The sequence below is a fragment of the Diospyros lotus genome, chromosome 4, assembly GCF_014633365.1.
Source record: "Diospyros lotus cultivar Yz01 chromosome 4, ASM1463336v1, whole genome shotgun sequence".
Lineage (NCBI taxonomy): Eukaryota > Viridiplantae > Streptophyta > Magnoliopsida > Ericales > Ebenaceae > Diospyros > Diospyros lotus.
In genome coordinates this window covers 13104228-13128431 of record NC_068341.1, presented here as the reverse complement: position 1 = coordinate 13128431, position 24204 = coordinate 13104228, and the positions used below count along the sequence as shown (strand labels likewise).

At 33.0% G+C, this 24204-nt stretch overlaps 1 protein-coding gene across 1 annotated transcript in view; it reads left to right on the top strand.

The window, feature by feature from the left end:
• The window catches only part of LOC127799886 (uncharacterized), a 32100-nt gene extending 23980 nt beyond the window's left edge, over positions 1-8120 (top strand). Inside the window, exons 6-11 of the mRNA XM_052334124.1 lie at positions 1114-1234; positions 3457-3541; positions 3650-3759; positions 4183-4334; positions 5379-5475; positions 7308-8120. Of these exons, the coding sequence (XP_052190084.1) occupies positions 1114-1234; positions 3457-3541; positions 3650-3759; positions 4183-4334; positions 5379-5475; positions 7308-7619 (877 nt within the window). The 3' untranslated portion in view covers positions 7620-8120. The remainder of the gene's footprint in view (positions 1-1113; positions 1235-3456; positions 3542-3649; positions 3760-4182; positions 4335-5378; positions 5476-7307) is intronic.
• The last annotated feature ends 16084 nt before the right edge of the window (positions 8121-24204 follow it).

The window sequence follows — 24204 nt, the reverse complement described above, 5'->3', positions numbered from 1 at the left end:
TTTGAAATATGGTATCTTTATTACTAAATATGTTGAAACTAACTTGATGGTTGGTTCATTAGATCTTGGATTTAGTTCTGTTTTGTGCATGAATGTCAGAACCGCCTTCTATACATATTCTAGTTTATTGTGGACAACTATTGGGTTGTTTTTCTTTTTCTTTATTTGTATCATATTTTACCTGATCTTAAATTTATAGTAACATTGATTATCTAATAAATTTGTGTGGTCTCTTGGTCAATTTTTTATGTCACTTTACATGAATAAGTTGGCGAATAAAGAGGTGAACTATGTATCAGGGTTTCCCAGGCATACCGGAGCATTTTTTGTTTACATAACTTCACATTGCCTTGTACCTGACTTTTCAACCTTCAAATAACTGTACAGGCATACCTGTCCTCAACGTAGACAACATTGTTGTTTTAAAGATGAAGCCAATTTGATTTTCAGAACTGGTATGTTATAGAAAGAACAGGTTCCAAACTGGATGAGGGTAATTAGGTTAGACACTTCGGAGGCAATATAGTGGATCAACCATTAACGCCCAATAAGATGAACTTATCAATATGCTTTTTTTGTATTTATTTTGTAGATAGTTCTCTTGGTATTGATCAACTGGCAATGAATCACCACTTTGTCTTTTGCACAACCTTCTTGAACTAACATATGAACCATGAGGAGTTTCTTGCTTTTGGCTTCTATCACAAAGCCAGTAGTTTAATCCCATTTCTCAGGCTACATAGATGATGCATATTAAAATTTTGGAGCTGCATCTTATATTTCCTCCAATGTTATTTTTTATTACCCCACCTAGTGGGATTAAGGCTTATGATTATTGTTGTAAATGTTTTTTATTGAAGAAATACTGCAATGTTTAATGCAACGAGAGATAAATGAATTTTATTCAGCAGCAAATGTGATGCAAACTTTGTTTTGATTTTTGAAGGGTACTTATCTTTTGTTTGAGCAACTTTTGAGAAAGTATTCACTTTGTGGATCATTGTTCCCTACTGCATTTAGTACTTGTGTGAATTAAAAGACATCAAGTAATAGTTGGTCCTCTAGTAGGCTATTTTGGGATTTTTGTTCATCTGTCAGGCTGTTTCTTTGCAGATTGCCCATCTGTTGTGAAGATGTATCAAGTGCTAGGAAATTTGCTGATATTCTTCGTCAAGGAATTTCAAGTCATGCCAAAGAGCTTAAAGATGCAAAGGCCATCATTGATGGGGATTTGGTAAGAAAGGCAGTAATTTTGGAAGGTGTCTGAACTTTTTCACACGAATGCCCTCATGAGATGTTGGAAGATGACTCCTTGTGATCTCCAAGTCTTTTTTGGGATTGGCCATGTCTTTATTAGCATATAAAATGACACCCCCCATCCTGATATAAAGGAAGGAAAAAGAAAAAGATGGAAGCAATGCTTTGGGTGTAGTTTTGAGCTTCAGATAACTTGGAAATTTAGGAAATTGTTTAGCTATCTAACGGTTTCATGATGCAGTTATAAAGATGGTCCATCAAGTCTTTTTTTTGCTCAGTAAAATTCATCAAGTTTTTTTAGTCTTCCTCTTCTTTCGCTACATATATATATATATATATATATTTTCCATTCCATCTGCTTGCTTCATAGGTGTGTTTATTGATTTTCTTCTAACATAACCAAACTGTTTTAATTGCGTCTCATGCACTTTATCTTTAATAGGCTCCACTTTAATCTTATTATAAATGATTTCATTTTTAATTCTATGTTTTTTGTATGGCTGTACATTCACCATAAAATTTTCATGTTGATACTTAACTGCTCAATATTTTGAGCCATAAAAAAAAAATGGTCTCATAGCTCTTCAATAAATGCATCTAGGATAGTTTCATTGGAGGATGCGCATACAGAATTAAGGTGGGATGCTTAAGTGAAGAAGTGTGTTTAGGATTTTATGCAATCATAAGATTCCTTTGAAGTTAAAATGAAAGTTTTATTAGACAACTATAAGACTATCTTTGTTATATGGCTCTGAATGTTGGGCGGATAAGTGCCAACATGCATAAAACGTGAGTGTGGCTAAGATGAGAATATTACCCTAGATGTATGGTCATATAAGAAAAGATAAAATAAGAAATAGAATCATACACGATAAGGTTGTAGTAGATTACTAAAGATAAGATGACATGCGTGATTAAGATAGTTTGGACATGTGAAAAAGATTGATAGAAGCACTGATGAGGAGAGTGCATGAAATGGTGGAAATTTGTAGCAAAAGAGGAGAGGAAGACCAAATGAGATATAATGGCCTTGTTGAGAATATGGCTATGGATAGAGATGGTTGAAAATCTAAAATTATACACAATAATTCGTTGGGGCTTTTGTCATAGGATTTTTCTGTGTCTATAAACATCATATTTGGTTGCTCCAATAAATGGATAGCTTTTATTGTTGACCTATCAAACATAAAAACCAAATTGGTTTCAAAGATCTCAATTCTCTCCTCAACCTATTATCCAGTTCAACTGCTTCCTCATTCTTCATATATATATATATATTTATATTTTATAGCTTGCTTCATTTTGTTTGGACAAATGTCTAGGGCATGCTCTATCTTTTCTTCTTTGGAGTTGTCAAGATGTCCAAACATAACATTTGTTTCTCTACAAATAATTTCTTGAAATACTCCTTCCATCTATCCTTGATTGCCCTGTTAGTTACTGTTATCTTTTGATTTTCATCTTTTCTGGATTTTATTGTTTCAAATCCGTTATCTTTTCTTCTCCTGCTTCTGATGGTGTATAACATCTCTTTTCCATCTTTTGTGTTAAGTTGATGGTACAAATTTTCACAAGTTCTTGACCTTACTTTGCTGATTGTTTTCTGCTTATCTGCATCTCTTCTGTCTTTTGTGTTAAGTCAGTGGTACAAATTCTTCTTCTTCTTTGTTTTGATTTTTTGTCTTATCTGTTCACTTCATCTCCAACTCTTTTTAATCTAAAAAGGAAGAATACCTTCAATACTAGAAGTGTTAAAAGGGTTTCCTCAATCCATAGGCGGAGTTGAACTTGAAATTCTATTATCATAAAAAATGGTTGTATATTGTATGATGAGAATGAAGGATCACCATGCTTTAAGATTTGGGCTAGGCTTGCCTATGTTATCAAGTCTCAGATGATATAGGTGAATACCCATGATTGTAACTGGTGGGAGTGGCAGTTCTTTTCTTTTTATTTGCCTCCAGAAGTAATACATTATTAAATGCTGCTTTAGGTATATGCTGGCAAAGTAGAACTTGAAGAATTTCCCTTAATTTAGTATTATTTACCATTGCATTCCATGTTGGGTCAAAAGAGGAATGTTGCTTCAATTCTAAATTTTTTGTTTTTCCTCTTAGTTAATTATACTTGATTCTTGGTAGCTACTCCTAAGTTTCAGTCTGCATAAATTTTCCCCCTCCTGTCTGCTCTAACTTTTAGGTAGTAAAGGATGAGTCATGTCTACCAGATGGCCTACATGAAGTGGAATTTCTTCTACCTTTCATGAAGGACTCATTTGCAGAAGGTGTGTGTTACTTCTTTTTTCCATTTTGGATTAGAATATGCACTGATTGTTATTAACTTTTGCTTGTAACATATATGCGTTTATTTACTTAGTTACTGTCTTGTAAAGCATGCAGCGAAAAAGAGGTTGTTGGTGTTCTTGCCTTTAGTGGCTCAGTATGTTCTTTTGCATACTCAAATTCAAGAGAGCCTGTTTCACAAGCTTTGGCTGATTTAAAGGTATGGGGTCCTGATAATATTAATACTTCCACTCTTTGACTTTCTCTTGAATTATTATTTTGATTTTGCATTTGACAACTATACAGGTTGCAATTTAAGGGAAGTGCTAGTCCTGATAACCAGTTGATGCATAACATTTTATTTTCAATTTTAGACATTTTAAGACATAAATTAGACAAACTGGCTTGTAAAATGAAATTCCAATGCAAGAGAATATGCATCCCAGTAGCAAATTTCAACATTGTTTTCTAATCTGATGGGGACAATGTTAAGTGCTTTCTAGTTCTATTTCGGCACTTATACTCGGCATTTTTCTTTTTCCTATCCTGCAAAATCTATAAAATTTTGCAGGTATACTTAAAAGCTCCAGCTCATAACTCTTGTCCTTTGTAATTAATTGATCTCTTTTGCCTTTTTGTGTAGGGTGATATCATCATGAGCCTGCAAAGTAGGTTGGATGTCATCTGTGATGAGTCAGATGGAGAATCCAGTTCAAATACTAATAGGGGAAAGGATGCGAGTGAGGAGTTATCAACAGGAGAACCCTTTGTCCAACTTACTCCTCAATTATTAAGGTATAGCATTGCAATTTGTGCACATTAATGTTCCAAAGATGGAAACTTCAAGAGCTTGCTAATTGGAGCTGGTTTGACAATGTTAGAGTCTATTCCACACCCCCCCCCCCCCCCCCCCCCCCCGCGCGCCCTAGATTTTTTCAAGTTGAAAATTATGCAAACTGTAAATCATGTTGCACCTTAGCATGACAGGTAGGTATATTATTTCTGATGGAATGGAGCTATTTCATTCATCTGTTCTTGGCTTAGTTTTACCTTAGTACCTTTGATGTCGTGGATAATGCTTGCATGCATCCCATCACTGAAGGCTGAGGTATGGTGAATGAGATTGATATCCACTGCATTGCATCCCCTTTTAAACTTAGCTCGTGGCTGGCTGAGATGTTTAAATGGAATTCTGAGACATCAACCTAAGATGTAGAATATTGTATAGTATGGCACTGAAATGGTGGCAGCATAACATGTTTACTTGTGAATTGACAGTTGGCGTTGTGCAGTTACAGTGCTCATCAGGATATTATAGATTTGGCAGTCAACTATTGTTTCAAATGAACTGTTCTTCCCTCCTATGCTTCTGTCCCTATTTCTATGCGTGTTTACTGTCTCTGCTTTTGGTATTGTAGAGCTCTGAACATAGTGATTGTTTGTGAGACCAAAATATGTCCATTTCACCCCATGTATGCCTCTACTTTAATATCCAGCATTGTTAGTAGTTAACAATTTCTACTATAAAGAAAAAAGAAAAAGGTGTTTGTTATGACACAAATTTGTTCATGTTGGCATTTTATGGTCCCGTTTTGGAACCATGAATTATTGCATGCCATACTTGTTAGTAAAACAATCTTCTTCCTGTATTCTATTCTAGCTTGATTTTCCTTTAAAGAAGTATTGATGCCAATACTTCTTCTCTGTTTCTTATCTGGCACAAGGTGGAAAGTTGGAAGAATTAACAGACTAGAGCATCAATATCGTATTTAATTTTACTTGGTTTCTTGTGTGCTACTTATTGTCAACTAAATTTGTTATTTTGACATTTGAAAACAGAAAACAGTGCAGTCTTACATTTCCTCGAAGAGTCTTTATCCCTTGGTTGGCGGGCACATATATCTGCGACCATTTACAACTGGCTGAGACACTTGAGGTTTGTACTCGTGCTTTGACAAAACTATCATTCAGTTGTTTGAATCAGCAAGTATGTGAGAAGTTCGCGAACACTTCTCTTACTTTATTGAATTAATATGTCATTAAGGTCAATATGTTGCTGGGCATGTTCTCATTTAGGCCTCGCTTGTTTGGATGGAAAATATTTTACTTTAGAAAATATTTTTTAATGTAAAATGTTTTACACAATTATTTTTTGTCCTATTTTCCGGTGTTTGTTTGTATTGTAAAATATTTTCCAAAAATTAGTTATATGCATGTATAATGATATATATATGTATGTATGAATCATTAATGTATATGTATGTGTATGTATGTATATCTGTGTGTGCATGTGCATGTATATGTATGTACATGTATCTGTGTGTGATTGTGCATGTATATGTAAGTGTGGGGTAAATTACACCGCTAGTTCCTAAACTTTATACTCTATAATGAATTGGTCACTTTAATTTTTGTCACCGAACTGCTAAACTTAGATTTTTTTTAGAATGTAGTCCTGTTTTTCATTTTTTGGCAAATCCTGTTAATGAAAACTGATGATATGCATTAATATAACCTCCAAAATCACTTGAACGTGGGATTTAGATTAATTTTAATATTAAGTGATTTTAAGATTTATATTAATATATATCACATTAGTTTTTGTTAATAGAATTTGACAAAAAATCAAAAGAGGGTCTGAATTTTAACAAAAATCAAATTCCAGTGGCTGTGGTAACACAAATTAAAGTACAATTTGTTTGTTACACAGTACAAAGTTTAGGGGCCAAGGGTATAATTTACCTATAAGTGTGTATGTATGTATGCATATGTGTGTGTGTACTTGTATTTGTTTATGTGTGTGCACTTGTATGTATAATATGTGTATGTATTTATATATACGTACATGTAGGTATATATGTATACATATTGTGTATATATCATTTATAGATATACACATATACATATATGTAAAGATGTTTTGATGAAAAAAACAGTTTATTAGCTTTTGGGTAAATAGGAAAATGACTTCAGATTTTGTATTGGTAAGTTATTTAACATCCGTGTAAAATAGTTTCTTTGTAAAAATATTTTCCAATATTTTTGCCAACCAAACACCAAAAAATAAGAAATTGTTTTCCAGGAAAGCATTTTACATCCAAGCGAACGGTGCCTTCAATGTCTTTATTGTCTTATAGAGACATCTTATTAGAAATAGAGTTATCTACCCCATTGGCCACCAATGGAGTCTGGTTACAGTGGCTTTTGTGTGGATGTGAAGTGGTTGAGCCACCTCTAGCTATTCCATTATTTGAGGTACTCTTTTAATTCTTCCTATTCTATGCTAATTATAAATACTAAGCCTTTATCCACTAAGTGGTTTGGCTAGATGAACTCTAGCTTGCAAATCATTTCTACACATGATCTATTCTGTTCTGATAAGCCTTAAAAAATTACTTCTGATCATTCAGGTCTGGAATAGTTGTTAGGACTTGGGAAAACCTGGAGACTTTGTCTCTTGAGTGATCAATATTTTAATATTCCTCTCGCCCTCTCTCCCTTGCACATTTTGTATTGGGCATTGGTTCTTGATGTGGGTAGTTTTTATTAGTACATCTGGTCTTACAATTTCTCTAGTTTAGGTTTTGCAAAAATGTTGTCAACACGCTGATCATGTGAGCTGAGGCCAAAAAGATTTTTGTCATTTTGTAGATATTGAACATATAGAAGTTGCCTAGAAAAATAAGCAAAAATGCACAAGAATAAAACCAAAAACTGTTTTGAAATTTTCTTCCCATAGTTGAGTTGAGTTTTATCTTTCAATGCCAGGTTGTTAAAGATCATTGTGTTGAATTGATGGCGATGCCTGCTCCAGATTCCTCTACAATCTTGGAGCCGGAAATAGTACCACCGGCATTGAACTCCAAATCTTTGTGGGATGCGGCCCTCCCCTTCTGTTTAACATCTAGTCCAGATTGTTCCTCTTTGGAAAAGAGTGGAATTCTTACGAGCCAAGAACATGAAGGGAAATCTACGAGTTCAGCTAATTTTAACTTAAGCGCTGCTGTTTGGATTCTTATTCTTGCCATCTTAATTGGTTTGGCGCTATATACTGTCAAGAGATTCTCACATACAACTTAAGCTTTAGCTGTTACTTCTGTAGAGCCATGGAGTCTGCTGCAGTACCCGTCAACGATATATTGCAATTCAAAGGCTTGAGATCAGAGCTTCACAACCCATGCAAGTTTACTGGATAGTCTCATTTATCTCGGTATTTTTACAAGACCCGAACATCTCAATTCTTGGGAGCTTCACTAAATCAATCTGATGGACGGGATTCGTCTAAATGCTTTTGTCTATAATTTTTGTGGAAATTTTCTGGAGATTGTGTTCGTTGAAAAAATTCAACAGTTTCATTTAGATTTCACTGGTGGTGGAAGAACTGGAGAGCTAAAAGAAGCCTAGTGTTGCTGCATGTTTTCTTCTTGTCAAAACAATACAAGTTCTCAAAACCAATCCTGTAGAACCCATCTCGCTTTATATACGTATATGCATGGATCACTTACAAACATTATCTTCAAAAGTTGTTTTCAATTCTAGAAAAAAAGAAAAGAAAATAAGTGATCCAAGTCTTTATCATTAGTTTGTTTTGTTCGTTATTTTGCATACAGAAAAAATAAGAGACAAAAAATAAAGAGAACAGAGAAGTGCGAGGAAACAGACCCATAACTGAAGGTGGAACGACGCTTTTGTTTTATGGTGTGCCGTCCATCTCAATAAGCCTCCCTTTCACAATTATTGCGACCATTTGATAGTTTGATAGGTAATTGACGTTGCTATTTCGTATATTGAGATATTGTTCATTATAGTTTAAAAATACATGGGTATGGCTACATAATTTTATCATAAATATCTCTCGTGAAAAAAAAAAAAATAGCCCCTTGATTATATGTTATAGCTCTCTTTTTGACTCGTATCTGTGGGATCATTTTTCCAACACAAGCCCTAATTAAGGGTGTGCTGTACATATAAAGAATCTAATATGTTTTTTTCATATAAAAGCATTATATGATGTAGTTAAAAATTAATTGTGGTATAATATAAGGTATTATTCTCTTTGGTTTAGAAGGCAAGGTATCTTGAGGAGAAGGAAGTGATTCCTTATTTATCAACAATAACTTAATCGGAACTTGAATTAGTGTGAAATTGTCTCTCCCTACCATGAGTCCTAGTTGAGGGCTTGTTGTGGGTACAAAGAATTTGATATGGATTTCCCAAAGACAACCCAGATGATATGGTCAAAAGTTTGGTTGCATTTTATACAAAATAATATTACAGGCTTAGGCTTAAAGGTGCATGTATGGTCATAGGCATACTGTTCTATCCTAAAAAAGACGGTCATGGAGAAGAGTAAATGGTAACTTATGAGCAAGGGATTACTCTTTTTCTTGACAAGGGTCCTTCTAAACACAAAATAAATAATACATTATGCATAAGGTAGCAAAAACTTCAGCCACATTGGTACGTAATATATATGTATATTACTATGTCAATACATCAATATGGAATTATGGATGTTTGGTCATCGTTGTGTTCTTGTTTGTTGTAGCAGAAATGGGAAGCGTGAACCCAGGACAAATCCGCCGGCCGATGCCCAGCCTTGTTGATAACCATGCTGGGCATTATTAATTCAACAAGCTGCTAATTACAAGCAGCTCAAAGAAGAAGCTAACGAAGGCTAATATGAATTAGTTGTTTATTAATGCATATACACATACATATAAGGCCATACAACAGGGATATTTCTGAATTCACTGTAATGGCAGCCGACAGTCATGAGCCATTTGAGATCCTTCTGCATCTCCTCTACTTGCTGGAGACAAGGTATTATTTCATGTATATGAATAGGAAGACTCGGCAATGCATATGCTATTTCGTCTGCTTCGTGAGGATAACCGCCCGCGACCGTCCGCCTTCTTCACCTGTGACCATCTATGGCTTGAACCTTTCGACTTCTCCGACGCCTGCAACTAACCGCCTCCGACCGCTTGCGAACGATTTGCTTTCTCCGTGATTGCAAATGTTCACCCTCTTCGATGACGACGACAATGTGCGGCTTTGTAACTGCGACTGTCCGTCTTCTTCGATGGGTTGATTGTCTGTGATCAGACGACCGCTTGCATCTACATTCTCTGATGATGGTATGCAGCTCTGTATTGCAACTGTTTTTATTTGTAATTTAAATAGTGTTGATTTATAATCTGTTTTTATATGATTCAATGATATTTTGATTTATATATATATGTTAATATTATGCTATTTGGATTTGCATTTCATGTTAACTTGCATTACATGTTTATTTGTAATGAATTTGCAAAATAATCTATTGTTGCCTATTAGAGCCGTTGATCAACCCATTGGCTCATCCGATGGCTGAAGCCTCTTGCCCCTTCATATATAAGGCTTGATAGAAGAGAAAGGGTCATATTTGAACGCATCTCGCAAACTCTCTCGTTCTCTCTCTCAAAGCAACAAAAAACCTTAACCCTAATCTCTCTATTCTTTGATCTTTCTTTGACATCAACAAAGTCTGGTAAGTGAGAAAGGTAAATAGAGGATTTTTTTGAGTGCTGGAAAGGCTTGTACATAGCTTGTGTTCGGTTTTATCTGCGTTCTTTAGATTATAAGTATAACTTGTATATTCTTACTATCTTTTGTGTACTCTATAAATCTTTGTACTGTAATCCTAATTTTCTAGTGGATTGACTAGTGGTGAAACCTCCTATCGTGAGTAGGATCCATTTACGAATTTGAATGCGTAAACTATTGTCTCTTTGTGTGTGTGTATTTGGGTTTACATTTATGCTTTGTGGATCTATTTCTTGTTCTCGTTTCTTCGATTCAGTGGTTGTTTGCTTTGCAAGAAAACAAACAGGTCCAACAAGGACCTTTTATCTTCTCTAGGAACAATGATGTGACATGTTCCAAGAGCTCATATTTGCTAGTTATGGGGTTTATAGACTCATGAAGCAAAGTTCCAGTCTTTGCTTGCTACATTGATATCACATAAAAGGAATTATTGAGTAATATTTGGGAATCAAATTACCCAAACAAGTCATTTGATTGATTGGTGTGTTCCTTTTTATGTGAACATAGAAGAAGAAAGGTAATGTCGGCAATGTACTTGTGTAGCCGATTAGTGGATATCCCTATGGATATTGCTGCTAGAACTTCAGAAGAGGTAGAATTAGAATTATTTATAGATAATTCTATCTAGTTTAACTTTGCTTTTGGAGTAAATTTCTAAACTACGTGTTTATTATTTGAATAATGTTAAGAGTTATGATTAATAATGGTGTCATCAGTTATGTAGTGCCTCCTCATTGAAGGAGGTTAAGGAGATCATATACCATTATCTCCTCTGTCTATCACCTTTTCTAATGAGGATACGATAGATGACAAATGATATCGCCATCAGTCATAACTCCTAGCATTACTCTTATTATTTTATTTTTTTATGAAATGAATTGCATTGTTGTTGGTTATTTAATTTTTGTGATTAAATATATTACAATGATTCCTTAATAAGTGGGATTAAATGATCTCAAAATTTGTTTTTAAGGTGAAAAGAAAAAAAATAAAATTAATTATATTTGAACAATTAGAATATGGGCGGTGATTGAGAATATAATGAACTTAGGATCCTATACTCAGTTGAATATTTATTATTAATTTTGTTTAATAAATGTGTGTAAGGCATGGCATTAATGAGATGTGTATTTCATATAGATTATCCTTTTGAAAATGGCTTCTTCTAAGACTATCATAGTTGATTTGATAAAATATGAGAAATTGAATAGAAACAATTATGAGATTTGGAATATGGAAATCCAATATGTCTTGGAAGAGCAAGAATCAATCAAAGCTCTAAATCAAGTTATGGTGGAGTTTGCTGAAGGAACCACTGTACAACATATGAGGGATAAAGAGTATAAAATGCTTGGAAGAAAAAAACTCAACTCCTCGCATTACATTATTTAGCAGCATGGAGGGCGATATTATGTGCGAGTTCAGAAAATATGATCTAGTGAATGAAATGTTGATTGCTCTTAAGGAGCAATTTGGGGTAACTTCTATTCTAAATGTAAGACAACTAACTATTAAATTTGTTACACACAAAAAGTGCCCAAACCACAATATGAGGTAGTATCTTCGAGAGATAATCGATATGGTCAATGAACTCAAGGATGCAAATAGAACCTCACTGATAAACAACAAGCATAAGCTGTCATAAGATCCATACCCCACAATTGGGAGCATATGAAGATATATCTTACACATAATATGAACATCAAGACAATGGTTGATGCGTCACGACATTTAGAGTTAGAGGAAGACCATATTGAGGCCTTTAGGCCTAATATATACTAATATTTATGTGATGACATCTAGCTCCAAAAGTGTTCCCTAGTTTAAGCAAAAATTTCATCTCAAAGGAAAGAAAATAAATTATTTCCCAAAGAAAGTCAAAGATGCTCATTTTGAGAAAATTGAGAGTATCGTGGAAAAGGTAAGCGACTAGCTCACAATCTCTAACAAAAAAAAAAAAAAAGAACATGGCAAAGGTGAAATGCTATAATTGTGGCAAGAAATGACATTTTTCATGTGACTGCAATGAACCTAGAAATGTACAAACCCTAAATGCATTTTCAAATGTTATTTATGTTTTAAGTTCTCTACTCTTAAATAAATCTAATCCTTTGTGGACTATTGATTCAGGAGTCACAAACCATGTAGTAAGAGGCATAAGTACCTTCATGGGCTATCATCGAATATCATATGAAACTAAATGGATCTATGTGGAAAACAATACAAAGGTTGAAGTTAAAGACATTGGCACCTATAAGTTGTGCATGTGTGGTGGTCAAACTTTATACCTACATAATTTAGTCTTTATACTTGTTTTCCTTAGTTGTGGTTTTAATTTGTATTTCCATGATTCAATAGTTGAATGATTCTTAAATTTAATATATTATGGATGTGAAAATTTGAAAAATGGTTTTGTCATACTTGATATAGATTATGCTTCCAATTCAACCTACAAAATACTAGTTTCTCTCTTATCACTTCTTCTAGAAATTTTCATGAGGAGATAAATATATGGCATGTGAGATTAGACCGTATGAGACAACGTAGATTGAATAGATTAGCAAAAGAAGCCTTATTGGGCCAAATTGCAAAAACAAATCTACTAACCTATGAAAGTTGTCAGGTAAGAAAAATGGAAAAAAAATCATTTGACAAAGCGATTTGAGCTGAACTCCATTGCAATTAATTCACTCTAACATATGTGGTTTAATGAATATAAGGGCTAGACATGAAGGTGTTTATTTCATCACTTTTATTGATGACTTTATTTGTTTTGGCTTTATTTATTTGATTTCTCATAAATCAAAAACTTTAGAATGGTTCAAAAGATACTTGAACTTAGATGAGAATCAATTAGATAGAAAAGTATTAAGAACCAATAGAGGTTGTGAAGAGTATTTGTCTGAACAATTCAAATTGTTGTGTAATGAAAAGAGAATTGAGAGACAACTAACCAATCCACACACTCCATAGCAAAATGGTGTTGCGAAAAGAATAAATCAAACTCTTCTAGAAATTGTTAGCTCAATGATGACAGAGGCAAAGTTACCAATCACTTTTTGGGGTGATGCATTGTTGACGGTTGTCTATTTACTTAATTTAGTATCTTTCAAATTTGTACCTTCTACCCTATATGAGTTATGGATTGAAAGGAAGTTTGATCTAAATCATTTGAAAAGGTTGTGCAGCCTGTGTTTAAGACCCTTCTCATAAACATGGAAAGTTGGATCCGAGAGGGAAAAAGAGTATATTTGTAAGATACTTTGCACACTCAAAAGGATATGTTTCTATTGGTGATCAAGAAAATGAGAATGTTATCAAGTTTGAATCTCAAGATGCATTTTTCTTGGAAAATGAGTTTCCTAGCAGAGGAGAGATAAATTAGAATTTGTCTCTTTATGAAATTGGGGATCAAGACAATTCTATTGTTCAAAATCATCTAATACATTTACTTGAAAATGTATCTAGAGAATTCGATCCAAGTGGGAGCAAAATGAGAATTCCTAAATCTATTTCACATGAACCTCAAATTAGAAAAAAATAGTCGTAAACATATGCCTCTATGTCGTTTTAATGTTAAATGTGAAACTTTACTAATTATCCCATAGGATGAAGAAGAACCTAACACTGTCAAGGAGGCTTTTTCTGGATTTGCTAAAGAAAAATGGAAAAAGACAATAGAAGAAGAAATTGATTCAATGAAATCAAATCGAATCAAATCAAGTTTGTACACTAGTTGATCTTCCAAAGGATTGGAAGGCCATTGGAAATAAATGGGTTCTTAAAATCAAGCAAAAGATTGATGGATCCATTAAGAGATTTAAGACACGTCTAGTAGCTAAAAGGTATATTTAGCTGGAACAATTGATTATGGGGAATCCTTTTTTCCTTGTTATAAGATTTACTTTTATACACCTTATATATCCTAGTAATAGTAGTAGTTTAGATTTAGAATTACATTAAATGGATGTAAAAATAACATTTCTAAACGGTAAACTAGAATTTTTTTTTTTTATAAGAAACAACGGATAGGTTTCATAGAAAATGGTCAAGAGGACAAACTGTGTAGACTCATGATGTCTATTTATGGGTTAAAACAGTCTTCTAGACAGTGGTATTTAAGATTTCATTAATTGATTATCTTATGTGATTTTTAAATAATTAATAAAAACCATTGTGTGTATGTCTAACAATCTAATGATAAGTTTGTGATCTTATCACTTTATGTGGATAGCATATCTTTGATTGGGAATGATAAAGAGTATCTCTTAATTATCAAAGAATGAGTGTCCTCCAATTTCAAAATGAAGGACTTAGATGAAACACCACATATGCATGGTGTTAAAATCAAGAGAGATCATTTAAAGAAATTGTTAGATTTTTCTCAAGACCCATACATTCGAAAAATTCTGGAACGATTTCATATGCAAGATTGCAAGCCTGTAGATACTCCAATTGCTAAAGATGAAGGCTTAACTCAAAAGATGTGCCCTAAAACTCCACAAGAAAAGGAATAAATGGCTAGAGTTCCTTCTTTTAATGTCGTGAATAGTCTTATATATGCTATGATGTGCATAAGACCAAATATCTACTATGCAGTTGGTATGGTAAGTATATATCAATCAAACCCATGCTAGCCCCATTGGAAAGGCATGAAAATGATAATGAAGTACTTGAAAGATACAATGGATTATTCCTTCTATCATTAACAAAAAGATTAGCGTTTTGAGAGATATACTGATACTGATTGGGGAGGAGATTTAGATGAGATAAAATCTACACTTGGATATGCTTTTCTACTTGGCAATAGAGCTATCTCCTAGAGTAGTAAGAAACAAGTTTGCATAGCTTTGTCTACTATGGAAGTTGAGTTTGTAGCATTATTAGTAGCAGTACAAGAAGTTGTTTGTTAGTGTTGTGTGTCTTGATGCTAGATTTGGATGACATCTGATGGGGTTGTTTTAATGTATTAATTGTGTTTTTGTATAAATAAATAAAAGACAACATTTTCTTCATTCATATTTTCTCCAATCAATTATATGAACGAGTCTTTAAATCTTTTGTGTGATAATCTTATTTTTAAGGTGTTGAGACTGTGTGACATAATTATTTGGTAACAAAATATTTTAAACTATTTCTAATCCTTAGATTATTTGGATGGGGACTTCGATTAATTGAATATGGACTAGCACAGGGGTTACTAGCTTGTTCAATATGGGAATACTGATAGGAGGATGGTGTGTCACGTGTCATATGACATGAGATGTCACTAATAAACTTGTGGGTGGTCATTGGAGAACGATCAGCAGAATGTAATGTCGATGATTGACCACATGGCCTAGTGGATAATGGTCGTGTCATCAGGTTGCGATGGTGTGTTGATCTTTAGACTTGAACCGATACAATTATTTTGTGTATTGGTGTACGATATTTGCTAATGAGCCGAACCATCCAATTGGGGAGAAAACGTTTATCTATGTGGTTCCGTATTGTTAGTATATGGAGATAGGTGTTGGGAATAAGATATGTTGCTCTCATCGGTATTTAATGGGGTAAATGTTCTATGTGATATACTATTGATGTGATAGGACAGTCCTTGGCCAGAGCAAATTGAATGTAAAAAAAAGTGTTTCTTGAGGTGTCATTTGGTCACATTAATGAGATCTGACACATAGTTACTGAGTTTGTGAGTTTGTCACTCCATGACTCTCGCTCAGTCAGGACTTTAAGTGATGGAAAGATTATAATACACGATAATCGTCAACTATAATAGGTTCACTTGAAGTGAGGCTTTCACTGCCATTTATATTGTCCTAAACTGTTGCTAGGCATTATCCAGGAACTCTCAGATCATCGTCGGGATTTGGAGAAGTTTCGGTGATAGGTCAAGGGGTTGACAGATACCGAAAATGGTTTCGGTGTTATCTAATTGATAGCGGGTAGTGAACCTAGAAAGTCATACACCATATAGTATTGCATTTGGTATCAACATTGTCTGTCTGAAATATCTCAAGAATTGATTGGTTAAAAGTTGACCATTAACCCACTGCCAATAGTGCATAGTACATAATAATAATGCATGGTGCATAGTGTGAAATCAATTGTTGATTGCAGACGACGGATTGCAAATAATTCACAGTGCATAGTGTATAGTACATAATGAAATTGCATGGTAACCTTTTGAATTATTGATAAAATAATTGAGGTTAGGCGACGACGGATTTGAAGAAGTTTTCAAATGGGAAAAGGAAGAAAATAGGGGGGGGGAATTCTTTTAATATAAAGGTAGAGGTAGGTCCTATGCTCTCTCTCCCTCTCATTCACACATTTTTGTTTTCTCTTAATCTTTTTTCTTTTTTTGAAAAATCATAAAAATTATACGAGTAATTGTTATGTGTATAATTTTGAGACATAGGCACAGTTGATACGCAAATCCTCTGTGTTTAGCACGGGAAGAGGTGACCGGAATGGTACCTTGCTGCATACTAAGTGTGGATTGACTAGGACCATCACATCTTGAGGTGGATTCAGTCTCAGTACAAAAACCGTTTCTATACTCTATTTTTACATTAGACAACATGTATGAGATTTATTTATGTATTCAATTATTGAATATGTGTGTTGATTAAATACTTAAGCTTTGTATAGCATGTATATTATATTTCGCTGCGTGTATCTGATAAATAGTAAAAAAATTATTTTTGCCTGTATCACCGTACTAGTGATTCTCTTCGGTTTGGTTAAAGGTTTTTGAACAACTTAGGAGTTGTGAATGACATGTCAAATTTTGTCATAGTGAATTGCGATAGTCAAGCTATAATTGCATTCACTAAAAATCCCAAATATCTTTCGAAAACCAAACATATTGACACAAAATACAATTTTGTGAGAAATATTGTTGCACAAAAAAAGGTGCACTTAAAATATATCTCTACACATAAGATGATTGCATATTTGTTCACAAAACCAATTTCAAGAGATTTATTCCAAAGTCATATTAAATCCTTGGAAATGCATAAATGTTAAATGTATTTTGTGAACATTGTGTAACATTATTTTTCGATTTTACATCAATAAATGATTCATGTTCTTTTTGATTAATGCCTATTGTGTATTTAGTACACAAATTTCTTAAAGCCTACACATATTTACAATGCTTCGTGTATAATGCTAAGTGCAAGAATGAAATGTATGTCAGACAGATGATTAGTTTTTCATACAAACAATCACATTTGTGACTGAGTGGTGCATAGATTGAAATATAGTTTTAAGCACATCTCAAAGGAAAGCTAATGGTAGCTCAAGTTTAAAACAAAATCGCATTGATAAGTTATCAAGATGAAACTATAAAAGGTAGTCGAAATGTGAAGATTGTAGGTCTCTTCTTATCTATCTAAGAATGCTAGGTGTAAGTCCTATTTAACAAATATGTGAAAATTAGAAGCGTGAATTCAAGTTAGATACTGAGTGTATTTGAACTATCACATGTACGGTATTTACATAATAAAAGATATACGCTCCATAAGAAAAGGAGAATAATACTGTTTCTATACCATTTGTGCAAAATTTGACTAAAATATGGTAACAAAATATATGGATATATATCTTCTTTTAATTGTGTGAGACTTTCAAGGTCACAAGGACCTGGTAAAAATATCCTTTGATCTTTAACTATTTATTGAAGTTATGAATCAATGGTGCTAGCTTGGAATGTTGCTTAAGACCATGAATGATTCAGTTGGATAGAGCATATCTAGAAAAGAAAATTAAATTATAATAGAAGGATTTCAAAAAAAAAGGGGGAAGATTTATTTGAGTGTTACATTTAGATGTATTCACAGATCGATCAATTATAATAATTAATTGAATTATAATTATGAATACAAAGTATATTGATAAGTGATTAAATGAATTGAGATCTAGATTAGATGTGATTAAATGTAACTTAATAGTTTTGCGACATAGTATACAAACTTTACTTAAATAATGAAGTTGTTATATATACCTAATAGTTGTCTAGCAATGAGCTCTCGAAAAAAATAAGTATATATGCTGGTCGCATGGCCTATTTGGCTATATGGAACTTACAAAAAAAATGAGAATATATGGATATGTTGAGTCCATTATGTGCGAGAGGAAGATGTAATAAAATCTGAGTTATGGACCTAGGTCAGTTCACCTATAAAAGGGCTCTAGATTTGGACCCAAATCCAAATCTAGATCTGCTATGTGCAATTAGACTGAGGAAATTGTTGGGTGTAGTTGCAACCGAGAAAGTGGGCCGAAGGGTTAGCATGCTCGTGCATGCCAATATATATATATTGAATATATATTGTAAAAATAGTTATTGAAATACTACAGAAAATGAGTGCTCATGTGATTTCGACTTGTATAGAAGGAAACGAAGCAAGCTCTCAAAGACATTCTCAGTGTAGTGAGGCTTTTAGGTTGTGGGTTAAAAACGATTCCCATTTCTGTGATTTTGTTTTTGAACTAGTGATTCAACCCAAAGTGCCAATTTCAATTCTACTGCTTATAACAAGTAAGTCTTATTACTTTTGTTTACGATTTTTGTGTTCCATTTACATTCAATTTTCCCAACAGTTACAATAAAAACTAGTTGGACATGAATTTCGGACGATTAGAAAAAATGATATGAAATGATTCATATAATAAACCGGACTTACTTGGTCTACATTGTAGAATCGATTGGTTGAGTTACTAGTATTAAATGAAATCGTAGTGAAAATCATTTATTTCCATAGCCTAAAAGCTTCACACGTACACAAAAATTTACTTGAATGTTTTCGAGTTTCTACATACCTATTTTCTTGCATACCTTTTCTGTATTAGTTTTTTGCATTTTATATGCTATATTGTATCCACCTGCCCACTTTCACCATGAAAGGAGGAAACGGGATTCAACTGCAATTGGTTGAGTTACTGATATTAAACGAAATCAAAGTGAAAATCATTTATTTTCACAACCTAAAAGCCTCACATGTACACAAAGATTTACTTGAATATTTTTGAGTTTCTGCAGACCTGTTTTCTTGCATATCTTTTATGTATCATTTTTTTATATTTTATATACTATATTGTATCCACCTGTTCACTTTTACCATGAAAGGCGGAAAACGAGATTCAAGTGCAATTGATAGTTATTCTCTCTACAACTACACACAACGATTGTAGATTCGATTATAGATCTGGATTCAAAGTTGGATTCGAAACCCATTATGGGCTGATCGATTCGGGTACAGAATCCTAATTTATTAAATGGACAAACAAGGTAGGAGGATATGACTAGGAATAAATATAATTCGAGGTCTAAAATGCATGAGTTAGGGAATTTAGGGGATTAGAATGGTTGCGCTTATGTATCCATTAATTAGTAATGATTTGCGGCCCCAATGCAATCTTGCATGCATCGATGCCGACGCTGTCGACTCTGGGAATCCAAAATTTCGTCCTCCTGGCACAGTCGAGTCCCTACTATTTCATCTGGTGATGTCGATCGGTTTGATCTTAATTATACTCTGATGTGAAGAGACCCTATAGTTTGGGAGGAGTCCTACTATTAGTTGTTTGCTTTATTTGTTGCGGCAGGATGATTGTAATTACCTAACTGTTTCCCTCCTCCTCCTCCTCGTAATTGTTTCCATGTCCTTGTTTATCTACTCTTTTTTCTTTCGAGTCTCCTAGATCGGCTTGAGTGCATCTTCCCTTGTGGGGACAACCCTATGTTGGGTTGTTGTTCTTGTAACAATATATACCACAAATTTATGGCTAATTAATTGACTTGAGTTGTGTTTGGCTGTATCCAGCCTATAACTAACTAATTAATCAACTTCAACCTCTAGTTTTGTTTTTCTCTTTTGCTTGCTCTACTTTAAAAACCCTACTCAAAGTCTCGGCTGTTAGCCCAAGCAATAAAAATGGGGGCAGCCCCACAAATTAGTTCTTCAACAAATTAATGGTCTAAGAAACAATTTTTTAGTCGAATTTTACAACAAAACTAATATTTATTTTTCAATCATACACACACACACATATATATATATATATATGGGAATATGATTTTGAAATTATGTACGAAAGGTAACTAAAAAAATGGGGAGTGTTTGATTTAAATCAAATGGAAAGATCAAAAAGAATAGTCTTGGTCAAAATTTTATAAGACTAATTAAGGTATAGTTACTAAAAAGATTGCATCCTTCAAAGGTCAAAGAAGTGAGATATGTCTATATTATTTACGTAACTTACAAGAAAGCCAGCTAACTAGTTGCTATTATTACAGAATATATATATATATATATATGGCCATCAACACAAGAAACATGTTAGGCAAATTAAATAGAGCGCCCAAGTGGCTAAAATCAGCAATTCTTTTTGGTTTTTTCTTTTTCTGTGACTAAATATTGAAAAAATATAATTTTACGTTTGTGAATCTTTTTTTTTACCCTTTTTGTATGAAAATTATTAAATAATTTATTAATTTTATTTATGATTAAGATTGATGATCTCATATAAAATACAAACCCTATTGTAATAGGGAATATTGTGATAAAATATAGGAGACCTAATTTGAATGAAATGATCACCTATATGAATAGGGACTCTAACTTAGTTGTTGATAGATCATATTAATATATATAATTTGTGTACCTTTCGAGTGACTAATTATAAAGTAATCAAGTTATAATAGTTGTACACCTTTCGCGTGAGAGAGTCTTGTGACAAGATATATAAGTAAAGTTTAAAAAAGTGTGCAACAAATTATTTAAATAAGAGAGGATTAATTGTTAGAGTTTTTTTTAGATTTTTATGAATAAGAGTGTGTGTGAGAGGGTTGTGTAATTTTCACATACATACAAAATTACTGATTAATGAATTATCTTCTTGGGATGGAATTGTAAATGTAAGCATTAGGACTACAATTATATGTTAAATCTTTTATATTTTATTTTTTCTTAATTGTAAATGTAAATTTTGTATGTAATTCTAATTAACGTGGAATACTAGAATTATCCTAACATTAAAGGACAACAACAAATATACATCATATATTTGTATACAATTAAATTTATATACAAAGATATCCTTATTCTTCATCAACATGGCTTGTTTCATTTTAACAGTACCATCGTGCATCATTGGTTATACAAACTAACATGTATTTTTTTATACTTAAAAAAATAAGATGATACAATATATATATATAGTCTCTTTCAAATACTCTTTTGGAGACAATTAAATTTACACACTGACTTTCATATATGCTGATTTAATGCGTCCGAAGGTTGATAGTGATTTTCATCGATGGTATCATCAAAAATAAAACAACCTTTTACTGTGATGAGCTAGCTAGCTAGCTAGCTAGCTAGCTAGAACTGATTTTCTTAGTATATAGTGAGTGCCGTTTGAACGAATGACAGCTTGGTATATTATGACGGACGGATCAATTGCGTGTTTGGAATGCGGGAAAGTAGAAAGCTTTTGCGTTTGGTTTGGACAACCGATCCTCGTGCTTTTCTCTCACTTTCCCTGTAACTGAAGGAGGTGTATAGTGGCTTTCTTTTCTTATTGCCCATGCTGGGAAGAGGAATTAATTTCCTGTATATATACCTTAATTAGTCAGATTACATTTCTAAAATTAATAGATTAATGACGTAAAGAGCTATAAGTACATAAAAACTGATACATATATGCTTACATATATAAAATGTAGATTTGTAATTAGTAATGCATGATTGAATTTGTAATGGAGGTTTATTTAACAAAAAAGAAAAAGAAGAAGAAAATAAGAACGTGGTCACACCCGAAAAGGTTGGAGACGACCAGAATATTAGAAATTAATTAATGCAAACTTCATTAACTTTTAAAGCATCCATTAATAAGTCCACAACCATTTGATGCAGCCACATTCATCTCCACCTACGCTTCTTATACCAGAAAATAGACAAAAGAAATGCATTTCCCACTTGGAATCTCCTGTCAAAGACCATTTAATTTATGATTAATCTACCTAATTAATAGCGGATACCGTCTTTTGTAAGTACATATCATCAAGTACAGACAAAATTTGGTAATCCAAACTCAATAATTATCCTGTAACATTGGAATTAATTCAACTTGACATATTATTTCTTCATAAGAAGATCTAATTTATAATGATCCTATGTCCTATACCTAATACCGTATACCATCTTTTGTAACTACATCAAACAGCCAAATCTGGTCATCAAACTCAATAACGATCCTGCAATATTGGATTCAACTTGATATATCAAACTTGGTATCAGAAATGTGAGCACAGGAAACTCCATGTGTATATATAAATACAACTTTAGCCAACTGAATGAACAAGTGGATTATATAACAGAAGACCTTCTTGATTAACTAAGCATAAAATCAATCCTTATTATATAACTAACCATATATAATCTTTGATTGATTTTGCGATTACTTTCGGAAGGTCCCCACCATGTTTCAAGTTTATGTTAGAAAGGAATGCTTTAAAATTAAGGACGCCTGTATGAAGAACACATGCACAGCTATTTTTAAGCCACAAGTTATGTTTTACAATTTGAATTATATATGGATATTTGATTAATCAAAACAAGAAAAAAAAAAAAAAAAAGGAAGAAGAAGATTTCTTCAGCTGAGTAACATGCTAATTTTCAACATTACCAGCCTGTTTTAGTATATATTTTCATAGTGAACCCTAAAAATCCGATCCCGCTAGATTTGAGAACTTGAAATAATTAATGAAAAGCTCTTATTGGCAGCGGAAGTTGTTTATTTCCAAACTTGGGTTTTAATGTTTAATCTCAAACAAAGCGGGAGAATTCTTAATTGAACCCTCGAGATTCTTATGTCCAAATCTTGACAATCTCCCGAAGAACTCAAATCAATTTTGGATACCATAATCCATCCATTATTCTGTTGATGAGGAGATTGTTACTTTGTTTTATATATACACACATTTTATAGTTAATGAAGGACACCAAATGAAGTTGCAATATCTTTGAAAACACTAAAACTAGATTTGATTGTAGGGCGACTAAGCTACAGCCAACCGCTTGATTGGTGATGAACAACTCTTAATAAGGGAGACCACAAAAGATTATGGGTCGGTAGCAATCGATTTTTCTGAAAATTTTGTTCCTTGTATCATGGTCTTTGAGGACACCATGGACCATTTTTTGTTCTTTTTTTTTTTTTAAAATTGTTTCCATAAATTAATAAAGTACATTTAGGCTAGCTCCGTAAGATATTTTCCACAATTTTTGGTGTTTGACTAAACACAAAATGTAAAATATTAATCTTTTTTTTTTTTTTTGTGGTAACAAAAACATTTTTCTCCAAGCTGAAAGTGACTCTTGATCAAGAGTGAAGGGTCGCTTCTTATATTTTTTTATTTTTAAAAACTTTTCACATCAAGTACTAGAAAATAAAATTAAAAAAGTTGTGTAAAATATTTTCACATAAAAATTATTTTTTACCAAACATAGGCCTATATATTCTACATTACCACATCATAATATTATACTTGAAGTTGCTTCACCAATGACCAATAGATGCTTTAATTTTGGACTATATATAATCACCATAATTGAGACATGGGGAGAACACGCCCCTATATATATAATTTGCTTGGAAAAGCTGCCAGATTATAAGATAACGTGAACATATATAATTTTGCCAATTATGCATGTAATGTCAATATATTAACTACAGCTAGGATCCAACGAATTGTGTGCCAACCAAAAGTAGACAAATGCAATAAAATGGGAAGATGAAAATGATGATATAAACTAAGCATGAATGCATGGACGAATGAGCTAACATGGCCAGATTTTCGCGTCAAGAGTCAGGCTCATATATTCAATCAAATGATCTCAACTACCGCCTTTTGATGATATATAGTATAACCCAACTTAGTTAAACAGATTTTATTATATTTTTAGAGTTATAGATGATGGGAAGCCAGACTTTTTCCCTTTTTCTTCTTTTTTTAGTAGATCTAATATACAAATCTATTAATGTTGAGATGAGTCACGTCTAATGGTGT